Below are 22201 nucleotides of genomic sequence, written 5' to 3' on the forward strand. Positions count from 1 at the left end.
AAAAAAAAAAAAGTTTTTATAGGACTTTGTATTTTAAAGACAAACCGTGCTAAAACTGAGTATTTTGTGCAAGTCATGCTGGATGGGGATGGATGTGTGGTTGCCTTCTAGGGTTTTTCAGTACCCTATTTGACTGTATATAAAAAAAATGCATTTATTTGTTTTTATGCACTAATCATCATTAACCCACTGATAATTGATATTTGTCTTTCGATGTACAGTAAAGGTCAATTTTTTCTCAACTGGAACATTGCGACTTTGATTTTGGGCCTCTCGGAGTATGCATATTCATTCATTTTTATCCTGCAATATATAGTCCAGAAACATATTTGTTTGGGGTCCATCTGGTTGTTAAGAGCAAATTGTGACAAATTTGTAAAATATTCTACACCATTTCTTTTTTTTTTAATACTTTATTGCAATAGTTAACAAAACATTCATTGTAACAGACAACTGCCATCGAGAGTACAATGCATTTAAAAAATAAAAATAAAAAAACTAAACAAAACAAAAAAGTTTAAAAGAAATACATAATGGGAAATGGGGGATACACATCTTTTGAAGCATTTATGTAATTGTGTAGTCTACTTAGTCTACTTTTAGAGTACATTTTATTAATTTTTTGCAAGTTGTCTCTAATTTTTTACATTATTTTTTCATCATCTAAAGTTTGCTCTTCCGTTCCCAACCAAAGATTCATTTTGGGTGATATTTGTTGTTTCCAACAACACATTTTTAACATCTTTTCGGCTCCAGTGCCTAGTGCAATTACATGACTCAATCTGTCCTTAAAGTCAGGTCCTGTACAATTATTTGTAGACATGTCAGAATTCTTCTGTAATGTCGAGTTTTCTTCAGTAGTGGGAGCTGCTTCTCTACCGACGTTGTTTATAGTCACCTTGCTGCAGAAAGCTCTGGTAAACCATGGCAGATCATAACTTCCTCAATTTACCAATAACAATGAAAAAACTTATTATTTAAAATATTTATATTTAACATTTTGTATGAATGTAATTTAAATGTGTTAATTCAGCTTCATCTAACTGAGGATTTCTGCACTTGTGTGGAGGGTTATTTGGAGGGTCTGGGGAGAAAGTTTTAGATTGCGTTTGCTCTCGTATGTTAAAAAAAACAATATTCAGAGACAATTAAAGGTTAGTTTCACATGAAAACAGTTTCAATAAATATGTCTTTCCAATGGGAGTCACTGGATAAGATTTGAAATAGACTCCCTCATGAATGATTTTAATGTGAAACAGCTAATTCATCTGCACCTTATCCAGTGTGGCGGGGGCCACCTACGTAAGCACGGTCACAAGTCTCCCAATTCCCCCTTCTTTAGTCAGGTTGGTCTATTTTTAGCTTCTGACGTCACTGGCCTCCTCTGATGGAGCTTCGTCACAGCCCACCACACCAGGCCGGGGATGGGGGGGCTGGCTGGGGGTGGGGGGTTGTCATCATTGAGGTAAGCCCTGCTGCCGCAGCACCGCCTCCCTCTGCAGTGTCCCACATATCAGGTACAAGGTGCTGAGAGCATCACGGTGATGGAAGAGGGCTCCTCGTCCTCATTTCCCGCTCCCTGTCTGCCCCTGTGCACTGCCTGTTTCATTCAGCATCGATTGCATAAGAGCCATTTCATTAATCAGACTATTGCTAGAGGGAGCCTCAGCCAAAAATAGACACACAGCCACAGCCCGTGCTCTGCTTTTTATTGTTCTGACAGCAAAAGGAGGAGGAACATGCTGGTTGTGAATTGAATTTAAATTTGATTAATAATACATTTTATAAAAGCTTTTTTTTTTTTTTTAGAAAATATTCACAGGAATTTTTTGACAGGATTTAGTCCGCCAATAATGAGTTTAAATTATGTCAAACAACTTTAAAATACAACTTCCAAGTGTTCTGGATTTACTCTACGTTAGTGTTCAGCAGGTGATGTGGAAGCTACCAATTACAATTACACAGGGTGAATTCCTGCTTTTCAGTCTGTGTAGTTTTTTGTGTAAAGCTGTGTTCGAAATAAATTGGGGTAAAGGGAATCTCCTGAGTGTTGTGCAGGAGTCAGCGCATTGACCTTGTTGGGATTGTGATGATGAGATTAAAGCCACTGACTCAGAGTGAAGCTCTGTAGTAGTGGCCCAGTTTGCTCTTTACTAACATTTATTGTAATGCTTTAGAAAGATATCTCATTTCATCATTAAAATTGATCTTTAACATTAACCATTAGCCACTTTGTCAGCGAGCGTTGTTAATGTAGGTATCATGATAGTGTTTAGTTATGGGTTGCGGCTGTGCTCACGCAATCATCCCGTCTTGACGTCATACAAAGAAGAACAAAGATAAGAAGAAGTGTCAGAGTATGATTATAAAAAGCCAGGAATCACAAGGTCGCCCATTCAAAGTCAAATAATATTATGTGAATGCCATCTTGCCACTGGAGAAGCAGCATTTGCAGCACACATACCTTAAGTGTACACATATTTTATGACTTTTGTGGTCCTCAGGAGAAGGTTTGTCTCAAGAGGCTCAACGTGCATGTGGTTTTTCATTTATCATCATAGGTTATCACTACATGTGGTGCAATATTTTTGCACCACTACTATGCATGTTTTGTTCTTGCAAAGTAAATAAAAGATTAAGTTAAAGTTTATTAGTGGGAAAGAGAGGGCAATGTTACACCTGAGGAGGGGGGGGGGGGGGATACAAGGGGAAATGAGCTAGGGAGGACAGGACAAAGACGAATGAGAGCGAAGCCATTTTGGTCGTGCTGTTGGTGTAATGTGATGCTACAGATGAGTTAAATCTGCTATGCCCGTGTAGTGACATATGTAGAGAGAATATTAGGGGAAAACATCCACTGCTCAGAAACAATGAAGATATGAGTAAACAGAGGAACACATTGTTTATTTTAATAAGAAGGTTTTGTAAAATGTCATTTTGGGTGTGCGCTGTCGGGGTATCATTTCATTGTTTGTTTCTGTCTTTTGGCTTGTATGTTGCAAAGTAAAATCAATTTTTTGAAAAAGTAAAAAAAAAAATAATTAGTGAACAGAGGGAGCGAATGTATTCTTTTAAGTGTGACAGAGTTAACTCAAACCCACATACAAATAAAGTTTCAGTTTAGACTCGCTTTGTGTTGGGATACCTGAAAAAATGACATCCCCCCCCCCTCTCTCTTGCCGTAGTTTTGACGTGGAGAATGGCCTGCAGGTGGGTCGCAGTCCAGTGGACTCTCAGACTAGCCCGAGCCCCGGGGCGGCACCTGGGGTCAACGCCGCCCACAGTCAGCGTCGAGAGTCTTTCCTTTACCGCTCCGACTCTGACTTTGACGACAAAACCATGTCTCGGAACTCGTCTACGGCCAGCGATGTGTAAGTGCTGACTCTACAATTTTGATTATATTATAATTGATTGAGCCCGTTTATCAAAACTAACTTACATTTTAAAAGTGATTGTAGGTAAAAAATGAGCAACTTTAATCACTGTGTCAGCATTTAAATGAATAACAAATCTGAACATTAATACAGGAAAGAACAAAGGTTTTTATGTATTTCTGTTGTCATTTTGTGTGTTTTTGGAGTCATTTTCTATTTTATTTGTTTTGTGCTTTTTTTTTTCTTTCTTTTCAGCAATTTTGTGTATTTTTCGTGGCATTTTCCAGTATACTTTTTTTGTAATTTTGCAAGTTTATTTATTCATTTATCTGTATTTTTATGACTGTTTTGTGTATTTTTTTTGCTTACGTTTTATGTATTTTTTCCCTCATGTTTTGTGTATTTCCTTTCATTTAGTGTGTTTTGTTCACATTGGTGTGTTTTTGCAATCATGTTGTGTATTCTTGTTTTGGGGACCACACAAAATTGTGGCCACTGGGCAGCTAGCATGTTAGTTTGAAGCTTTCAGTAAATTTCTTTCTATAATATTTTTTTTCCAAGTGAAAGTGTTATTTATTGTAGTATAAAGTAGTTTATTGTAGTATAGTATATATATATGTATTTATTTTTTTAAATTTAACTCACACCCTATGATGTTTTTGCAGGCGTGTAGATGACATGATGATTGTAACTCCATTTGCACAGGTCAGTTCACATTTAGTTCATGTTTTCTTTTGTACATTAAAGTGTTGGATTGAGTATACGTTATGGAGCTGTTGTTACGGTTTTTCTTTTTTTTTGCAGTAAACTTTAACAAACATACTGCCAGCAAATGCACTGCCCTAGTATATTTGAAATAGATTCATTAAATAATAGAAAAGCTGATGCCTTGTCATAATCTGATAAAGTTTTATTTCGATCGTTAAAACATTGAGAAATGGGGTATTGTTTTCTATGTTTTTAGCAGCACATTTGGAGTTAATGATGTTCCTCTCCTCGTCCTCTTTCCATTTTTCAGATTCTTGCCAGTCTTCAAACGGTGAAAGCTAAATTTGCCTATCTGACAGGAGCACAGGATCATGTACCATCTGGGTGAGATAAAACAGCGTGATAATGTCAGATTGGCTGAGTCAGCAACTAAAGCGTCTCCACTTACAGGCGACCATCAATCAGCAGCAGCCAATCTGCCACCCTACATCCAGGTCAGCGTAACGACTTTTAAAACTCTGTGTTAAGAAATTAAATGACAGTTGTTTACAATGAAATTAAAAAAAAAAAGACAATACCATGTCACTTGAGTGTGTTTAACCCTTAACGTTTGTGTGTGTTTAGATCTCTCAGATGACGCGTACCAGCTGATGGTGAAGCAAACAATGGAGGAGATGGACTGGTGTCTGGGAAAGTTGGAAAGGATGCACACGAGGCAGTCAGTTAGTGAGATGGCATCCGACAAGGTGAGAGCATATTCTTCTCACAAACATGTGTCTACTTCATGTCATCAGCGGCATTAATGAAATGTTATCTCTACATTCTGTGCTCAAGTGTCAACAGTTTTCTAGAGTTTACACATCTGTTTCTAGTTTAAACACCTTTCTCAGCAGATGTTAAATTTAACTTGAATTTATTCTGTTGTTATTTTTTTCTATATATCTGGATAGGCTAATGTGTTATCAACAGTTGGATGTGAGAGAAGGTTTTTAAACTCTTATAGTGGCTAGATTGTTAACTGTATTTTTCCACTATAGTTTGTAAGATGTGACTGAATATCGTCTTTTTAAACTGGTGTGTATAACATGCATGTATTGTTTGCTCAGAAAGCAGTGGCAGAGTGGGAAAGGGCTAGCTGCTGCGCTTCAGTTCATTTAAGTTTAAAGTTTAAGTTTTTAAATATATTATGTATTAAATATGATTATTTTGTTGACTCTTTAGTTTGTGGATGGTATTTTTACATCATCCTAGTGGCAAATGTAGAATGTAGGTGTAACGACAGCTACAAATAATCCTTTAATTTTCATTTAAATTAGCTCACTATGTCATTTGGTATTATGACAATTGGAATAAATACAATTTAAAAAACTAAAATGGTAAAACATAAATAAATAAATATGAAAATTGTATGCATAATAATAGTAATAATAATAATAATAATAATAGTAATAATGTCAGTTGAATAGTGAGTTCATGAATGGGAACCCCTCCCCCCCCGCTTCTCTGCTTAAACCTCACCCTTCACCCAACCAGCCAATCAGATCACTGTTTTCCACCAAACCCCTCATGTCTGAGGATTGTGATTGGACAGGAAGGGGGAGACAGGGAGACTGCACTCTGGATGGGGGGAGACGGGGGCTCCTTCCCTCATTATGCCTCTCATTGACAGTGTGACAGTAGATGAATGAGAAACTGCAGCCAAAGCTCTTCTCTCTTAATGCTGGATGACAACTCCAGATGGACCCCCACCCCAACCCACCTCCACATGCCCCCCCCCACCACTCACACTCACACACACACACACGCACCCTATCGTCTCAAGGAGAGAGAAAGAGAAGCAGAGACGGTGGGAACTTTATTTTCCAAAAGGACCTTCTCATGTTTAAAAGCTGGGGTATTGCAGCAGACCTTTATACGAGCGGAGGAGGATTATAGCTTTCTGTAAGGGCAACATGCTGGAGCTGGAGCTGGCATGCCTGCGGTGGGGCTCCTGGTTTGTCTGTACAGGAGACTCAGACAGGTGAGCAACGGGGTGTGCTGCTGCTTCCTTCACTTGTTCACAATGAGCTGTGTTGATCAGCAGTGCAGACTTTGCATAGGACGCTGCAGGCTTGTCACATCAGACTCAGGAGGAGTGTGGGAACGAAAAGATAGGAAAAATGTGTGTGCGAATTGGGAGAGAAATTGCAATGTGCAACTGATGACAATGTATGTGAATATGTTTATAATGAAGGCTTGAGCAGTGATGAGCGTGTCTGAGAAAAATTAGGTGTTGTCATGTTGAGAGATGGCACATGTGTTTGTTTTCTTGTATGTGTGTCACATAGTAGCTGTGTGTGCATGCACTGCAGCATCACACTCTCAGCCAGATCTCCCTCCCTCTCAGTCACCATGTGTCCGTGTTATTACATAATCAGTGTGGAAACTACCGCTGTGATAGAACTCAGCAAAGCAACCAAACACTTGTTCAGAAAAACACTTTTTGCACAAATAATTCTCAGTTTAACAATTGGTAGTACACCAAATGTCAGCACAGCAGAGAAGAAGTTAAACATTTGGTGATTACAAAAAGCAAGTGGAAGAATAGCAGGATAGTAACGATAATCAATGTGATTGAGCTCAATTTGTTTGTGAGTTTTTGTGGTTTCTTGATAATAAATGACGTAACTAACATGAAGTGTACTGAATAAGAAAACTAAAGTTATCAGTGTGTGTTTTTAAATGTATTGCCCAGGCAGCCTGTGATTCTCTGTTATTTAATTTATGATTACAGTTAGGTTAAAGGGAGAAAAGTTTATATAACTTGTACAGTAATTAAACACCACATGTAGGGCTGGGAGATATATCGAGATTCAAGATATATCGAGTTTTCTATTTTAGTGATACAGAAAATTATATTATTGCCTATATATATATATATATATATATATATATATGTATGTGTGTGTATATATATATACCCTGTAGGCCATAATGTAATTATATATGTATGTATATATATATATATATATAGGCCATAATGTAATTATATATGTATATATATAATAGCTTATTTTGTTTTGAAAAACTTGTTTTAGCTTTTACTACTTCTCAGAACAGCATCAAAAGCACAATTTGACAAATTTCTGAATGCGTCCTAACCCAGACCTTCCCCTAAACAAGTCACACTACAGAACTCACTCACACTTGCTGTCCCTAATAGGAGAAAAAGCCAAAATTGGAACATAATGTGCAGCTGTTTGTTAATAAATGTCTGTGTGGCATTTTTCATCAGCAAATTTAACCCAGAATTGTCTTTCTGGTCAGACCTTATTTGAAATAAAATTATGAAAGTGTCTATTCGTACGGTTGCCCCGGCGCTATTGGTACGTTTATCGAAGTACACGTACGTAGCATCTTAGGGTTGGGTTATAACCCAATATTGCAACATTTTTTTAGGGTTAGGGTTAGGTTTACGGTTAGGTTTAGTCTTCCAATGACTGACTTATCGTGTGACCTATCACATGACCTAAACTGGCCAATGAGGGACATTCTATCTGTGCTGCGTACGGATAGAATGTTGGTATATTGATACGGCAATTGTACGGATAGCCACTGCCTAAAATTATGGAGATTGATATTGTATGTTGTCATTTTGAGAAAAAATTTTGGGCCATATCACCTAGCCCTGGTCAGGGTAAGGGAGCAACTGCTGATTTGAGCTAAATCGTGAAAAAACTAAACTTATGAAAATGTATAAAATTTGTGCTTTTGCAAATGAACCCTTCAATTATTTTCATCATCTGGTAGCTTCATCCAGGTTTACTGCCATGTTTGTTGCATTGCATTAAAAACATGCTACTTGTGTATGGGCCATGTGCCCAAACTCACTTCCATCTGCTGTTCTCCGCACAGTTTAAGAAGATGCTGAACCGCGAGCTGACGCAGCTGTCGGAAGCAAGTCGCTCAGGAAATCAGGTGTCAGAGTTCATCGCCAGTACCTTCCTCGGTGAGTTTGGTCGAACACTGGAGGACACATAGTTTACAGAGACATGTTAAAATAACCATAAGAATAAATATCTGCACAATTTACTTAGTTCACAGTCAATGGTAGATGAATGTATGGATATGCAAGCTTTACCTTTAAATCATATTTGCTACAATTACTATATATACTGTATGTATATACACAATCAACTGAATCATTTTCAGAAGAAAAAAAATGGAATAAGTGTGGTGTTCTAAAACTTTTTTAGTGTATGTACAGTTGCCAGATTGGGCTGTTTTCCGCCAAGAAATTTGAGTGTTTTTGTGTGTGTTTAGACTTTAAAACTTAATGTATATCTGGCAACACTGCTGGTTGTACTAATCCTACATTTCCCATGGACACTATGTCTTGACGTGTCATACAACAATTGGCTATGTGCTTACGTTAGCGTGATTGTTATGGTTTGGTATCAGAGCGGCGCAAAAACAAACAATAGGAGCTGAAATTAGGTTGTTAAATTAGTTAGGAAAAAACAAACAAACAAACGTGGAGATATTTATTGGGTGTTGAAAAAAGCTGAGCTGCATAATAGGAAGGCTGCTGCCCGATCTGAAAAGAAGAAGAAATTGAGGAGATTTAATACTAAATTGATGTCGAGTCGTGAGTGGCTGGTATTCCACCATTTGTTCGCCTTTAAAATGTGCACTATACCATTTGTGGGGAGCGGGATTTGTTTACATTTGAAGAACATTCATTTTTTTCTCTACAGTACATGTCATTTTTAGTACTGATTACTTCTATTCTTTCTAAGTGTTCCAGGGATCCAATTTCCATCTGAGTTAAAGGTAACAAGTTTTTACATTTTGGGCTCAGCATCAATTAAATCAAATTTATTCTTCCATGTAATCCTGTTCATGATATCTGCATTATAACTGACGGTCAGTACTTTTCACATGTCAGAATAGGAGCATGTTGAAGACCGAGTCTTATTATACATGCTCCTTTTTGTTAAAGGTACAACGTTTTTAGATTAAATTTGTTTGTTACAAGAAATGATTTAATTTGTTACAGATGTCAATAGTTTAACATATGTTTAATTTACAGATGTCTGTAGTTTTCAATCAACAACTTTTTATACATACGTTGTTACATTACCGACCAGTTGTAACATTTTGGGTTTCATTACATTTTTTTTCCCCACAAATCGGGTCTTGTTGCATTTTGGATTGTTGTTCCATATCAGGCTCTAACAAGGCAGTCAAGTCATCAGTTTTGTCCATAAGGCTCCACAAAGACAAAACAATTAGTTATTAGTAAATAATGGATTTCTAGCATTAAAGCTGCTCAAAGCTTACGTTGTCCTTACAGGGTCAAATAACAGGGATAGGCTTTAGTGGAGTCTGAACTGGTAATAGGGATGAATGTGTGTCTGTATATTAGTCCATGAGAACTCCAGCTCACATACAGAACAAGTCTAAAGTAATGGAAATGTTCCAAGTAATAAAGCAGTAATAAAGATTTTTAATTTACTGCCATGAAAGAAAAGAAAGCACTTCATGTTGAAAGAATGTAAAACTGAATAAAAGACTTAGAGCAGGTTTCCAAAGAGTTTATAGGAAAGGAGAAAAAGGTGAGGATTTTTCTTTCACAAAACAGAAGGCGGCACGACAGCAGACAGCATTCCCGGGCACGTCGGATGCCGTTGTCGTAGCAACAGGGTGCAATATTATTCAGCGGCGTGTTGCATCAATAGCAGGCTCTCATTCTTCAGCAGCCTTCCAGCAGGATGGTACAGCACAGCGAGGATGGCGCTGTCAGCCGCACGCCGTTCTGATATGAACGCCTCGGCATCCAGGCTGGCCGCGTTTGGAAATGAATGCCGTGGCTTTAGGGGTGAGGAAGAGGAGGCACAGTGAGAGAGGTGAGAGAAGCCCGGCAGCACCTCCAGTGCTGCTGCCAGTCAAGTCATTGTGCATCAGTAGCAGTGGTGTGTGTTGTGTCAAGGCTCAGGTTTATAGGGATTATTGAGGAATTCATGCTGTTGGAATAAAGATTGAACCCACAGAGGGTGGAGAAGAACCTTGTGAAGGAAAGATGGATGTCAGGTGAAGAAAGCTGTCATCACATCCTTGTCTCTTTTTGCTTTAAAAAAAAAAAAAAAAAAAAAAATCGGATGAGTCATTTTTCCACAAAGCTGTCTGCTGGAGCACCGTCTTCATGTCAACAAATCCTGCCTGGATCCCGTTGACGCTGCAGCGTCAAGGATTACAAAAACCGTCTCCACCTGGAAACGCAATAAATCCCCTTTTCAAATCTGCCTTTGGAAAATCGGGGGAAAGCGCTTTTGTGAACGGACTTGTTGAGAAACAGGTGGTTTTTAACCCAACATGCTGTGCTCACGTCTGGTGCAATTTATTCAACAAGAGACAAAGCTAATATTCAAGTGTATGTTTATTATTGAAAGTGCACATGCTATGATGCTGTGTACATTTTATGCTGTTAACAGAAAGCTGTTCAGATTCAATGAGGACAGTGGCACTGTTCTAGCTTTATCCAACTAAATGTTTCACTCTACATTTTCTCTCTGCTATTTTCTGTCATTGGAAAAAACACAAGATTGTCATCAATATATCATTTTCAAGCAGTGTCTTTATCATTTCCTACATAATTAGCCTGATTTTCTGTAACCATAAACATTTCACTTCCATGATGTTTACAGACCTGTCTGCTGTTTGCAATATTTGTAAATTACAGTAGTTATTACTATAATACTCCTTTAAGATCTGAACTATTAGCCTTGTAATTATGACCAGTGTCCCATGATCATTTCACCTTTCTGAACCTTTGGCCTCAAAGTGGCTGCATTAACTTCAGTGTGAGGATTTGGAGCAACTTGGTAATGACCACATTTTGATTTGTGTCTGTGTCAGCTCCAAAAGAAACGAGGGTTAACTTAAAAAAGAAAAACAAACTAAGGAGGTTCAATGTTGCAATGTTGGGTTGTTACATTGGATCATGCTTTGAGCAATGTGTGGACGTTACTTTTACAGATAATGTAAAAAACTGAGTGGTGGTAGCTGTCTCTTTAATAATGATGATAATAATATTAATAATACATCTTTATTTCAGACCCAAGGGGATCCATGTCCCTATATAAAAAAAAAATAACAAAACAGTAAACAACTTCAAAAAGAAGACACAGAGCTATCCACAATGTTCAGTGACTAACATAGAGACAGGGTCACCAATAATTAGATATTATAAGTCCTGTACTGAAAAAGTAATAGTAAATCCAATAATCCAATAATATTTAGAGACCACCGATGATTGTGATGCTATCATTTTTGTTCCAGAAGCCGCGCCGCAGCAGGCCTTCAAAAGTCAAGTGCATGTCCTAGCTGGAGAGGGATTTTGTTTTGAGGTTATGACATATTTGTTTTTAACTTATTTTAACTGTATTGCCTCATTTATGCATTTCACAATGATTTCTCCTTAATTTTTTTGGAAAGCACTTTAACCTCAATCTTCCTACATTTATCCTGCATTTCATTTATTAGAGCAAAGTCTAGTGAGGGTAATAAAGAGCACATTATAGTCTCTGGTATTGTTATATTTGTTCTGAAGTTGTGTTTTATTACTTGTACATTTGCACAATGGGAGGACATTAGATGACACATAGTAAAACCTATACAAAAGGTCAGACATCATGAGTTTATCTTTTACTTTGAGTTGAAAAACCAAGTCTTAAGAGCTTTTAAGTGTGCATCATCATTCAACTGTAGAGTAACGATGTGCGTCTTTTTGTCTCAGCACAAGTGTTCTCACATTTGATCTTTTCTAACATTTGTTTGTGAAATGTGTTTTTTGCCTATAGATTCTGTGTTTTATTGCTTTAGAAAACATTCACCAAGCTCTAAAAAGTAGGAAATCCAATAAAATGCGAGCGTAAAGAGTAGACGTAGTGTTTAATAACTAATAAATGAAGCCTCACTTGTAAACATGTAACTACACAATAAATGTACTTTGTTATAATTTTTGTGTGGGATGTGACAAAGCAATGGCATCATTCTGGCCTCAACTCTATCCTTGTGTTCTTCCCTACAGAGAAAGATGACGTGGCGAGGTTGGTCTCGTCTCCAAAGGAGAAGAAGAAGAGGCCGATGTCGCAGATAAGTGGTTTGAAAAAGGTCGCACAGAGTCAGAGTTTACCTCCTGTCTGCATCCCACGCTTCGGAGTCAAGACACCGCACGAGAACCTGCTGGCCCAGGTGAGCTCAGGTGTACAGGAAACATGTAAACGGACACTTATACACCACAGACACACACACACACACACAGGACATCATTCATAATATATATTTACCCAAATGTCTGTAGGAAATCAAAGAAATCAACCGTTGGGGTGTGAATATCTTCAAGATAGCAGAATATTCCGGAGGCTGCCCTCTGACCGCCATCATGTACGCCATCTTCCAGGTAACATTTTCACTTAAAGACACTAAAATTTTATATAGTACATAAATCAAACTGTTTTTGCTAAAATCATGTGGTTATATGCAATGCTAACTTATTTTTAACTTTGAGCCACTAAGGCAGGGTTTTTCAACCTTACAGTCGTGACCCCATATGGGGTCCCCTTGAAATAAAATGGGGTCGCCTGAAATGTCTAGTAATAATAATAAAAAATGTAAAAAAAAATACTGATTAAAATTATTATTTTAAATAGTATTTATTTTTATTCATCTATTGTGCCCAGTAAAAAAAGAAGCAACACAAGGGTGCAGGAAGAGGCAGAAAGCTTTAACAGCTTAAAGGGGACATATTATGCTATTTTTCACCCATCTCCATTTGTTCTAAGAACCACAACAACATAATATTTGAGGTTTATTTTCCCTAACCCGCCTGTTTTCTGGAGTTTTCGCCTCCGAAAAGTCACTTTCTGACCAATTCTAAAAGCGGGCTGTTTGAGTGGGCGTGTCTATTGATGCAGACTCCACACTACAGTTGATCACTAGTGACTTTCTTTTGCTATTCACACATTCAAACATTATTGTTTTCAGCCTAAAACACTTCCCATTACAGTAAAAGACATGCATATTTAAGCGGTTATTTTGATTGTGAGTCAGAAAAACACTATTTGATGAAGTGTGTGCGCTGTGCAGCAACAGCAGCTTCAAACACTTACTGGAGCTGCTACGTTGCTTTCTTGTCATCATCTCATGTAGAGATTACAGGAATAGTCCATTCAAGGTGATAGTCCACTGCTTTGTCCATACGCTGCGTCGCATTGTGTCATAAACGCAGTGTTGCCAGATTCGTGGTTCATGTCTGGGTTGTTTTTATTGGAATGGGCGGGTTCTAAGGTGTGATTGGGCTGGAAATCGTCAATCTGATCTGGCAACACTGATTCCCAATTTTACTTGTGATGTCACAAGTATAGAAAATTTGAAACAGAGCAATTTTCTCTGTGTTATAAGACTTACACAGACCACAAACAAAAGACTGGCTGGTTTTATTTCACATTTTGTGTGTTGGTGGACACTCAAGTTACCACATATGTGCAAAATTTGATTTTTCATAATAAGAAGTATTCCTTTTCAAATTAAAACACTACACACAATCTCAAACAACTGTATTCTATTTTATATCTTTCACTTTCTCAAGTAAGTATTAGTCTAAAAATATCTGAGCTGGTGTACATTGTCACTATTGTGCACTAATCCTGGCTACTCTGTATTCATGTACACAATAATATAACACATATTAGATTTATCTGGGGTCGCCAGAAATTTGTGAGATAAAAATGAAGTCACGATAAGAAAAATGTTGGGAACCACTGCACTAATTTGCATGTATAAAAAAAACACACAAACTTTACAGCGTGCACAAACACATGTTGATCTACTAACCCTAATAGACAAGGAATGCATCTGTCAAATGCGTAACATTTATTGTGTAGTGTGTAGTGTGAATGTATTACAACAAAATCATGCCTTAAAAATATCAAAAAGTGAATGAAAGACTAAGATTTTGTGTGATGTGCATTTTTGCTTTTTACCGACAGGAACGAGAACTTCTTAAAACTTTTAAGATCCCCGTTGACACCTTCATCACCTTCATGATGACCTTAGAGGAGCACTATCACGCCGAGGTGGCTTATCACAACAACATCCATGCTGCTGATGTGGTGCAGTCCACCCATGTGCTCCTGTCCACACCCGCGTTAGAGGTGGGCTGGTTTTCACACAATCTGCTTTCTGAACAACGTATTTTATATATGTATTTGTATTATATAATAATGTAATGATGTATGTAATATTTTTGATTTTATATTTCAGACTGTGTTCACAGACCTGGAGATCTTGGCTGCTTTGTTTGCGAGTGCCATCCATGATGTCGACCATCCAGGAGTTTCCAACCAGTTCCTCATAAACACCAGTGAGACTTTATCCATCTTTCCCCTATTATTGTTTCATTTATATAGCTTTAACAAGAAAAATAGAGAAGATCAGAAGATATGACTTGATGAGTAAATAGATGAAAATGCAATTAAAAAAATAGAAAAATTGCAAAACTGTATAGTTAAATTTATAAAATTAAGAAAAGATTCATATTTCAAATGTGCAAACTTTAAACTTGAAAAAATGAATTTCCTTTATTTGTGATGTTTGATTTAAATCTTTATCATGGTTTAATTTTTTAAAATTTGTCTAATAGTAATTTTTAATTATATTATATTATGTAGGTGATGTATTAGCGCTTGATAGCCCTTCGAGATGACTATTGTTGTAATTTGCTCTATATAAATAAAGCTGAATTAAATTGAATTTATTGAACAGTCTAAGGCATTTCTCCTTGCACCATCTGTAAATATGTACAGTATATATTTATATTCTTATAGGATAAGAATATATATATCTATATTCTTTATTTTTAGATTATATTTTACTATTTATATTTATATTCATATATAGTCTTTGTTATTGTGTTGTCGTATTTTATCTCCTTCATTCCACTATTTTCCTGGTGTCGTTTGGGTATTTTGTGTTGCCTTCTGTTCTTGCACTTTATCTGATCTGTAATGACAGTAAATTTCACCACTGTGGGATCAATAAAGTTACTCTACATTTTATTTACATTTATTATGACTTTTCCAAAAGACCATTTACTGTACATTCATTTTCAAACACAACAATTGTGTTTGCTACGAACTAGATAGGCTTCTCAAACATGTTTTCCAGATAAAATAAAATAAAAGTTGAATCAAACAAAAATTATTTTCTAAAATGACATCATATGTGATGCTTTTCAATTCTCTGCAGGCTCTGAGCTGGCACTAATGTACAATGACGCGTCAGTGCTTGAGAACCATCACCTCGCTGTGGGCTTTAAACTGCTGCAGGAAGAAAACTGTGACATCTTCCAAAACCTTGAAAAGAAAGACAGAGACAACCTCCGCAAGATGGTGATCGACATGGTGAGAGTAAAAGTTTCACTCATGCAAGTGCTGCAGGAACCACATAGGTTTTTTTGTGAATGAGGAGCTGAGGTCTGTTGCTCGTCTGTAGGTGCTGGCCACTGATATGTCCAAGCACATGAACTTTTTGGCGGACATGAAGACGATGGTGGAAACTAAAAAGGTGACAAGCAACGGAGAGCTGCTGCTGGACAACTACTCGGACCGCATTCAGGTTCTATACCCACTTTTATTACCTGATATCATTCATAAATAAAGATATAAGGGAATTTACATAAAAACAATGTCTATTTAATAAAAAAGCAATAATATTAACATAAAATTTACAAAAAAATGTAATAAAATAAATTAAAGACTATAATGCCCTATTATTACAACATATGTTATACATAGCTTATAAAATATGCATTTATCACTAGTCTTGTGTATTATTAACCACATTTTACATTTGTGTGGGTTTGAGTTTTTCCGTTTTTTTATTTTGGCAAGTGAAGATGTTCTCCATCAGTTCTTATTTAATATAATATTATTTCTAGAAAGTTGTACGGCTCTCTCCATTTCCAGCACTGAAAGCTCTCCAAGCTCACTCAGGAATGTACACTCCCATCAGGTCGCTAGTCCATCAAAAAGATGTTTTCAAGCAAAAAAGGATCATCTAAACACTTGATTTAGTAAAATATACAGCTTTTTGGCTGTTGGTGGTATCTTGTGTCCATGGCAACATGAGCAGACATGGAGAATTCACTTCCAATGACCACTTTATAATATAACAAACAAATGCCTAATTGTCCATCTAAGACCAGACAAAAAAATCATAATTTGCCAGAATGTTTCCAGGTTTTTGAAAATAATTGCTATTTAATATTACTGTAAATAATGTAGTACTGTAACCCCCATCTTATTATATCTGCAACTTGTGATAATTTACAAAAAGTCCTGTTTTTGTTGTATTTTTTACTTTACAAAAAATATTTCCTGTGGGCTGGAGGCATGTGTACTCCTCCTGCCACCTACAGGATTTATGTGGCAGTGCAGTTACATGGCTCTTTACTCAAAATAGATACTGTAGATAGATAAATAGCTTTATTGATCCCGCAGTGTGAAAATTTTGTGATTTATTTTTATTTTTGTGATTTATTGTGCCCGCAGTGGGGGAATGTAATGTCAAATAATAATGACCATTTAAATATGTATAACAGTTTAATGCTTTTTTTAAAATGTGTATATTGCAGAATCAGGAACAGAATCATAAACCTGAATGTTGGCACAGAATATTTTTGTTGATCCAAACATCAGTATGGTGGTGTTGTATAAGTTCCCTGGCTTTGCCTCTGGAAGCCTGACGGAGTCTTGTGTGCGTCTTCTCTTCCAGGTTCTACAGAACATGGTTCACTGTGCTGACCTGAGCAACCCGACCAAACCGCTGGAGCTCTACCGACAGTGGACCGACCGCATCATGATGGAGTTGTTCACACAGGGCGACCGAGAGCGAGACAAAGGCATGGAGATCAGCCCCATGTGTGACAAACACACCGCCTCTGTGGAGAAGACCCAGGTAATGATGCCTTCCATAGAGATTGGATAGAATCAGCATTTGGTCTTTGTTTGATTTAAAGCTGCTGAAAACATTAAAAAACAATTCAGACAAAGACATAGTGCAAACGTTGTGAATCAATATATGTATAATGTATGAGGATAAAGTTGCTGCTTGAAAGTTTTGTTCTCCACTCTAAAAACTCTCTTATTGACATTGATGGAAAAGTTGTCATACATTACAGTCCCATAGATGGATGCATAGAAGTGTTTTTACTTCATTCTTACAGTGATTTCTTGTGTTTGTGCCTCAAAAACTGCCAAAGTGACTTCCCAACATTTCTGGTGTTTTTGCGGACTAAAACTTGTGGCAAAACAGAATTCCGGTGAATAATAATAATAATAATAATAATAATAATAATAATAATAATAATAATAATTATAATAATAATAATAATACAGTTATACCGGGAACAAACTAGAAGGCAAGGCAAATGTATTTGTATAGCGCATTTCATACACAAGGCAATTAAATGTGCTTTACATGATCAAAAAGTGCAACAGAAAACATTCAACAGCTTAAAAAATTATAAGAACATTAAAATCAGCAATAAAAACATTTAAAATTAGCAGTAAAAACAAAAATAAAGCCAAGCCAATCACTGTCCTCCTTTTCTGGTGAAGAAATCACAGGAAAAATGAAGGAAAAACATTTCTACGCATCCGTCTATGGGACTCCACATCCCACAATGCAATGTGCAAAACTTTTGAATTTAGAGTGGAGATGAAACCAAACTTACTTGCAGCAATTTCAACCTTTTACATAATTTTTCCGTTCAAATGATCATCAAAAAGAAGATGATGATAATGTAGTGATCTATTTATTTATTTACTAATATTTAATTAAAATGTCTCGAGCAACTTTAAATGAGAATATTCTGGGATTGATCTTTTTTTGTTATTATAAAACTTTTATTAAGGTGGGCTTCATCGACTACATCGTTCATCCTCTGTGGGAGACCTGGGCGGATTTGGTGCATCCCGACGCTCAGGAAATCCTGGACACTCTTGAGGATAACAGGGATTGGTACCAGAGCATGATCCCCCGCAGCCCCTCGCCCCCCATCTCTGAGGAGCACCAGGTGGAGGGAAACTCCGCCGGGGTGGCTGAAGGAGGAGAAGGAGACAAGTTCCACTTTCCTTACAGTTTGAAAGAAGAGGAGGAGATTGAGGATGAGGTGGAGTCTGAACTTGAAATCCTCCCTCACGAGGAGCACCTGTCAGAGATTGAGAGGAACGGTAAAGCGCTCTCCACATCTCTGACGCTAAACCCCAACAGCGGCAGCAGCAACAAGTGTCGCACTCTCTCGCCACAGTCACTCCGACTGGCTGCCATGTCAGTGCGGAGCCCCCTCACCCACCGGATGCTGGCTTCCCGGAGGCGTGAGGACACTGACCCAGAGAACTGAGTGCGGCCGATGGTCCGCCGGGAAAAAACAAACCAGCACAACCTGCCCCGCTTTGAAAGACACGAATAAATGAGACGAGGGCGGGACAAGCCTTTACCAATGTCTGTAAAATCACCACAGTCCCTTTACACTGAAGACACCCTTCTCTAGAGAACAGAGGACTGTTCGTCTCTGTCCTGTTTTTCCACTAGAATGTTTTGACCTCTTCTTTGGGTCCTGCAAAGCTACAGTGTCACATGCTGGTTTAGCTGCAGGTTTCCAGTCAATAACGGCTGCGTTTTGGCTCAGATGGTAGGCGGAAGCTTACGCCTGTGCTCTGGAATAGAGGTGACAATGGTAAAGGACACGTCTTCCTCCAGAATAACTGTGACACGAGCAGCCGATGAGGTCTATAGTGGGGTGACAGGGTCATGGAAACTTCTTTTGCACCATAGTTTTTAAATTAAAAACATCAAAACGATACCCACCTTTCCATAAGTGAGTATGATTTTTTCATTTAAGGATGATGAGGAATGTTATTTTACCAAATAAAGAATGTAGATGAGCAGCGAGAGGAGAGGATGGATGGACCTTAACCTCAGGGTATAAAATCTAATGTAGCACAGATGTACTGGGTACCCCAAACTGTCTCTCCTGTGGGATTTAACGTCAAGACGGAGACAAATGACACTTTGTTTAACCACTACATTCAATTAAAAACCCTTTAATGAGATATATATCTGCAACTTAAGTCGTTTAATAGAAAAACCAGCTTGTAGCATCACAAAAATCAAACACTGAAGAAGACTGAACCCCAGTCTCGTCTGTTGAACACAAAAGACACCACCTGTATGAATAGTTGAGCTTTATTTTTTTTCTACCTGTTCAGATATTAAATGGTGTCCTTGTTTTCAGATTTAGAGTTTCTCAAATGATTTGTTTTACTTTAGCTGAATTTGTGTGTCGATGTGGTTGAGAAGGTTTTTTTTTAATTTTTATTTTTCTTTTTAAATCAGGGTGCCTCCGGTCTGCAGTAGCACTTTACCGTCAGCTCCTCAGTTCAGCCACAATAAGGGCTTTACCCGCCGTAGGCCTGCATTACCAGGACACACGTCAGTCCAACAGTACCAGAGCGCAGCGCAGGGCAGGAAACTCATCACAACGTCAGCCCACGTTTAATCATCCATGGTCAGAGCATCTTCACACTCATCCACATTTCATCTTTAAAATGTTTTCTAACAATCCTCTAACAATAAATTAAACATTTCTGACAGAATAATTCATTGCTGCCTTAATCAAAATTGCAAACTTCAGCTTAATATTATGTGTTAAGGTTTCATTTATTCAGACAACTTTTATTTTATTTTTTTACAGGAAATGTACTTTGAAATTTAGTTTGAAATTCACTTTATTCTCCTGACATGTGTCGACTGCCAACTGTCAGTCTTCCTCAGAGGCATCTACTGATTGCTCACGATTTCTTTCATAAGGAAACCATCAAAGCATCTGCCGATCGCTTTCAGGAGGCCTCATGAGGTTTTTATCTGGGCGTGGCAAACTTTATGGTTCTCTCAGGCTGCTCACGCCCCCTGTCGCCCGATGGTAAAAGCAATCGGTACTGTAGATGCCTCTGAGGATGACTGACAGTTGGCAGTCGAAACGTGGCGGGAGATTGAAGTGAATTTCAAAGTAAATTCTTGAAAAAGATGTTGACTAAATGAAACCTTAACATCTTATTTCAAAAAAGAAGACAAAATGACCCAATGTCACAGCTCTGAAACCAACATGCTCTATATAAATGCCTAAAGGCTTTGTAAAGTATTCATTACCTCATAATAAAAATGAAAGTACTTTTTTGTATTATTTTTATTATTTAGCATACATATTGTTGTGGTTAGTGGGAATGATCTCTAAAAAAAACTGCAATCTTTTCCCTGTTCCACCTCCTTACTTGTCTCTCTGCAGAGCTGCATATTGGCATTTCTTTAGAACTCACGAAACATTTTCATTCAGGAAAGCAAAAGCCAAAACATTAATAACTGTATCAATATTTATTTATTTTTTTAATTCTAAACTGTAGCATTTTATTCTTCCTTTTTCATTTTTAAATTGCTGTACAGAAAAATTCAACATTTTGAACTTAATGCTCGAAACATAAAAGTTGCTGCTTTGTGTCATTGGTTTTTTTTACACCTGATTTTTGCCTTAACTGCTACCAGCATAGCCCACGATATTACATGTATACCATAAACCAGCCTCAACACAGATGAGATTCCTTCCTCTGCACTGCTTCGTTCATACAAAGTACAAATACCACAGCATTGTGTTTTCCTGCTCTGCTAGTGCGTACTGTTGTGGACGTCACGGGGAGCTTGGGTTTCTTAAGCCTGGTGGTCGAAATGAAATGAATGGGTTTTTGTTGAAAGTCAACAGATTGTATCCGTCGGTAGTGACGGACGTAACATGTGCCATACGTGTTCAGAAAAATAAAATCCTGCCAGCCTACGATACTGTACATTTTTACTCTAGAGCTTACACCTGATTATTCTATCAGTCATTATTACCTTTATAGCAGATAGATTTTACAAACGATTCAACAGTAACAGTATTTAACAGTAGACACAGTAACAGCTGATTCCTAATCGGATAGCCGAGACTTGAATGTGTGTAGTTTCAGGTGTTTTTATGTCTTTAAGTACATGGTTGATTTAGAGCAATGTGTGTCTGTGTGTGTGCGTGTCGCCATCACTGAGGTAAAAAAAAAAATTATTAAAATTTAAAAAAAAGACCAGGAGGCCAGCAAGCACTACACAAGATATGGACTTCCTGGTCCAGCAGTGGTGAAAATGCCAGTCTGACAGTGTTTAATTCATTCTGTTATAGGATGCTTTGTCTGCAGTCCATGTGTGTCCTATCATGATATCCACAAGATTTGACTATTAAAGACCACTGTGCTGTTTTAAACATGCTGATTCTACCACTCTTTATGCCATGTATTGCCCTAATGCCCTGAACGGATTTATTTTAGTTAGTTACTAAATTAATGTATCTCTTTATATGCTACATATATTGTTTGACTATTTAGCCAACAAAAACTCCAAAAAAGAAGAGTTCATGGAACACAGACCGAGAATGAAGTGCACATAGGAGAGAGTGGGAAACAGTTACGGGACGCAAGCTCATGCTTGATCACCCTGTAGCTGGCCACCTTTGATGAGGATGTCTATTGTTAAAAAGGCCGAAAGGAGCACTAATGATGATGCGTCCCAAATGACATCCTTCCCACATATGATACACAGCTCCTTACGCCACTATTAAATATTAAACCTCATGAGAATACTATCTTTTGGCACAAAGGACAGTTTAACATTACGTCCCGTGTTTAATGATTCCGGCACAAACATGTTGGAGAAGTGTATTAATCCCTTTGTAAAATGTCATGTTGCTTTTGAATAATTTTTAAAAAACATTATTATTGAAATAATTAAAATATTTACTAAGTAGCTATAATCATGAGATATTTGATCACAAATTAGTCTTTTTCACAGACTTCACTGATCTTTTCTTTGACATAAGGTTTCACTCAAAGTTCAAAGGGCAACAGTTTTTTTATGAATATCCAATGCCACTGAACATTTTAGAAAAATAATTCTAATGCATTCAAATTAAGATAGTTTTCTCTTTTATTTTGTAC

At 37.4% G+C, this 22201-nt stretch overlaps 1 protein-coding gene across 5 annotated transcripts in view; it reads left to right on the top strand.

Annotated features, from left to right (window-relative positions):
- LOC114461593 (cAMP-specific 3',5'-cyclic phosphodiesterase 4C-like) overlaps window positions 1-21284 on the top strand; it is a 106561-nt gene extending 85277 nt beyond the window's left edge. For all 5 annotated transcript variants that reach the window (XM_028443805.1, XM_028443804.1, XM_028443808.1 and 2 more), the window contains 14 exons: window positions 3186-3371; window positions 4040-4079; window positions 4393-4466; window positions 4533-4576; window positions 4707-4828; window positions 7977-8070; window positions 12154-12317; window positions 12427-12525; window positions 14114-14278; window positions 14388-14487; window positions 15372-15526; window positions 15618-15740; window positions 16899-17081; window positions 18040-21284. In XM_028443805.1, the coding sequence (XP_028299606.1) occupies window positions 3186-3371; window positions 4040-4079; window positions 4393-4466; window positions 4533-4576; window positions 4707-4828; window positions 7977-8070; window positions 12154-12317; window positions 12427-12525; window positions 14114-14278; window positions 14388-14487; window positions 15372-15526; window positions 15618-15740; window positions 16899-17081; window positions 18040-18528 (2038 nt within the window). In that variant the 3' untranslated portion in view covers window positions 18529-21284. The remainder of the gene's footprint in view (window positions 1-3185; window positions 3372-4039; window positions 4080-4392; window positions 4467-4532; window positions 4577-4706; window positions 4829-7976; window positions 8071-12153; window positions 12318-12426; window positions 12526-14113; window positions 14279-14387; window positions 14488-15371; window positions 15527-15617; window positions 15741-16898; window positions 17082-18039) is intronic.
- Window positions 21285-22201: the final 917 nt, after the last annotated feature.

The sequence above is a fragment of the Gouania willdenowi genome, chromosome 4 (assembly GCF_900634775.1).
Source record: "Gouania willdenowi chromosome 4, fGouWil2.1, whole genome shotgun sequence".
In the NCBI taxonomy this organism is placed as follows: Eukaryota; Metazoa; Chordata; class Actinopteri; order Blenniiformes; family Gobiesocidae; genus Gouania; species Gouania willdenowi.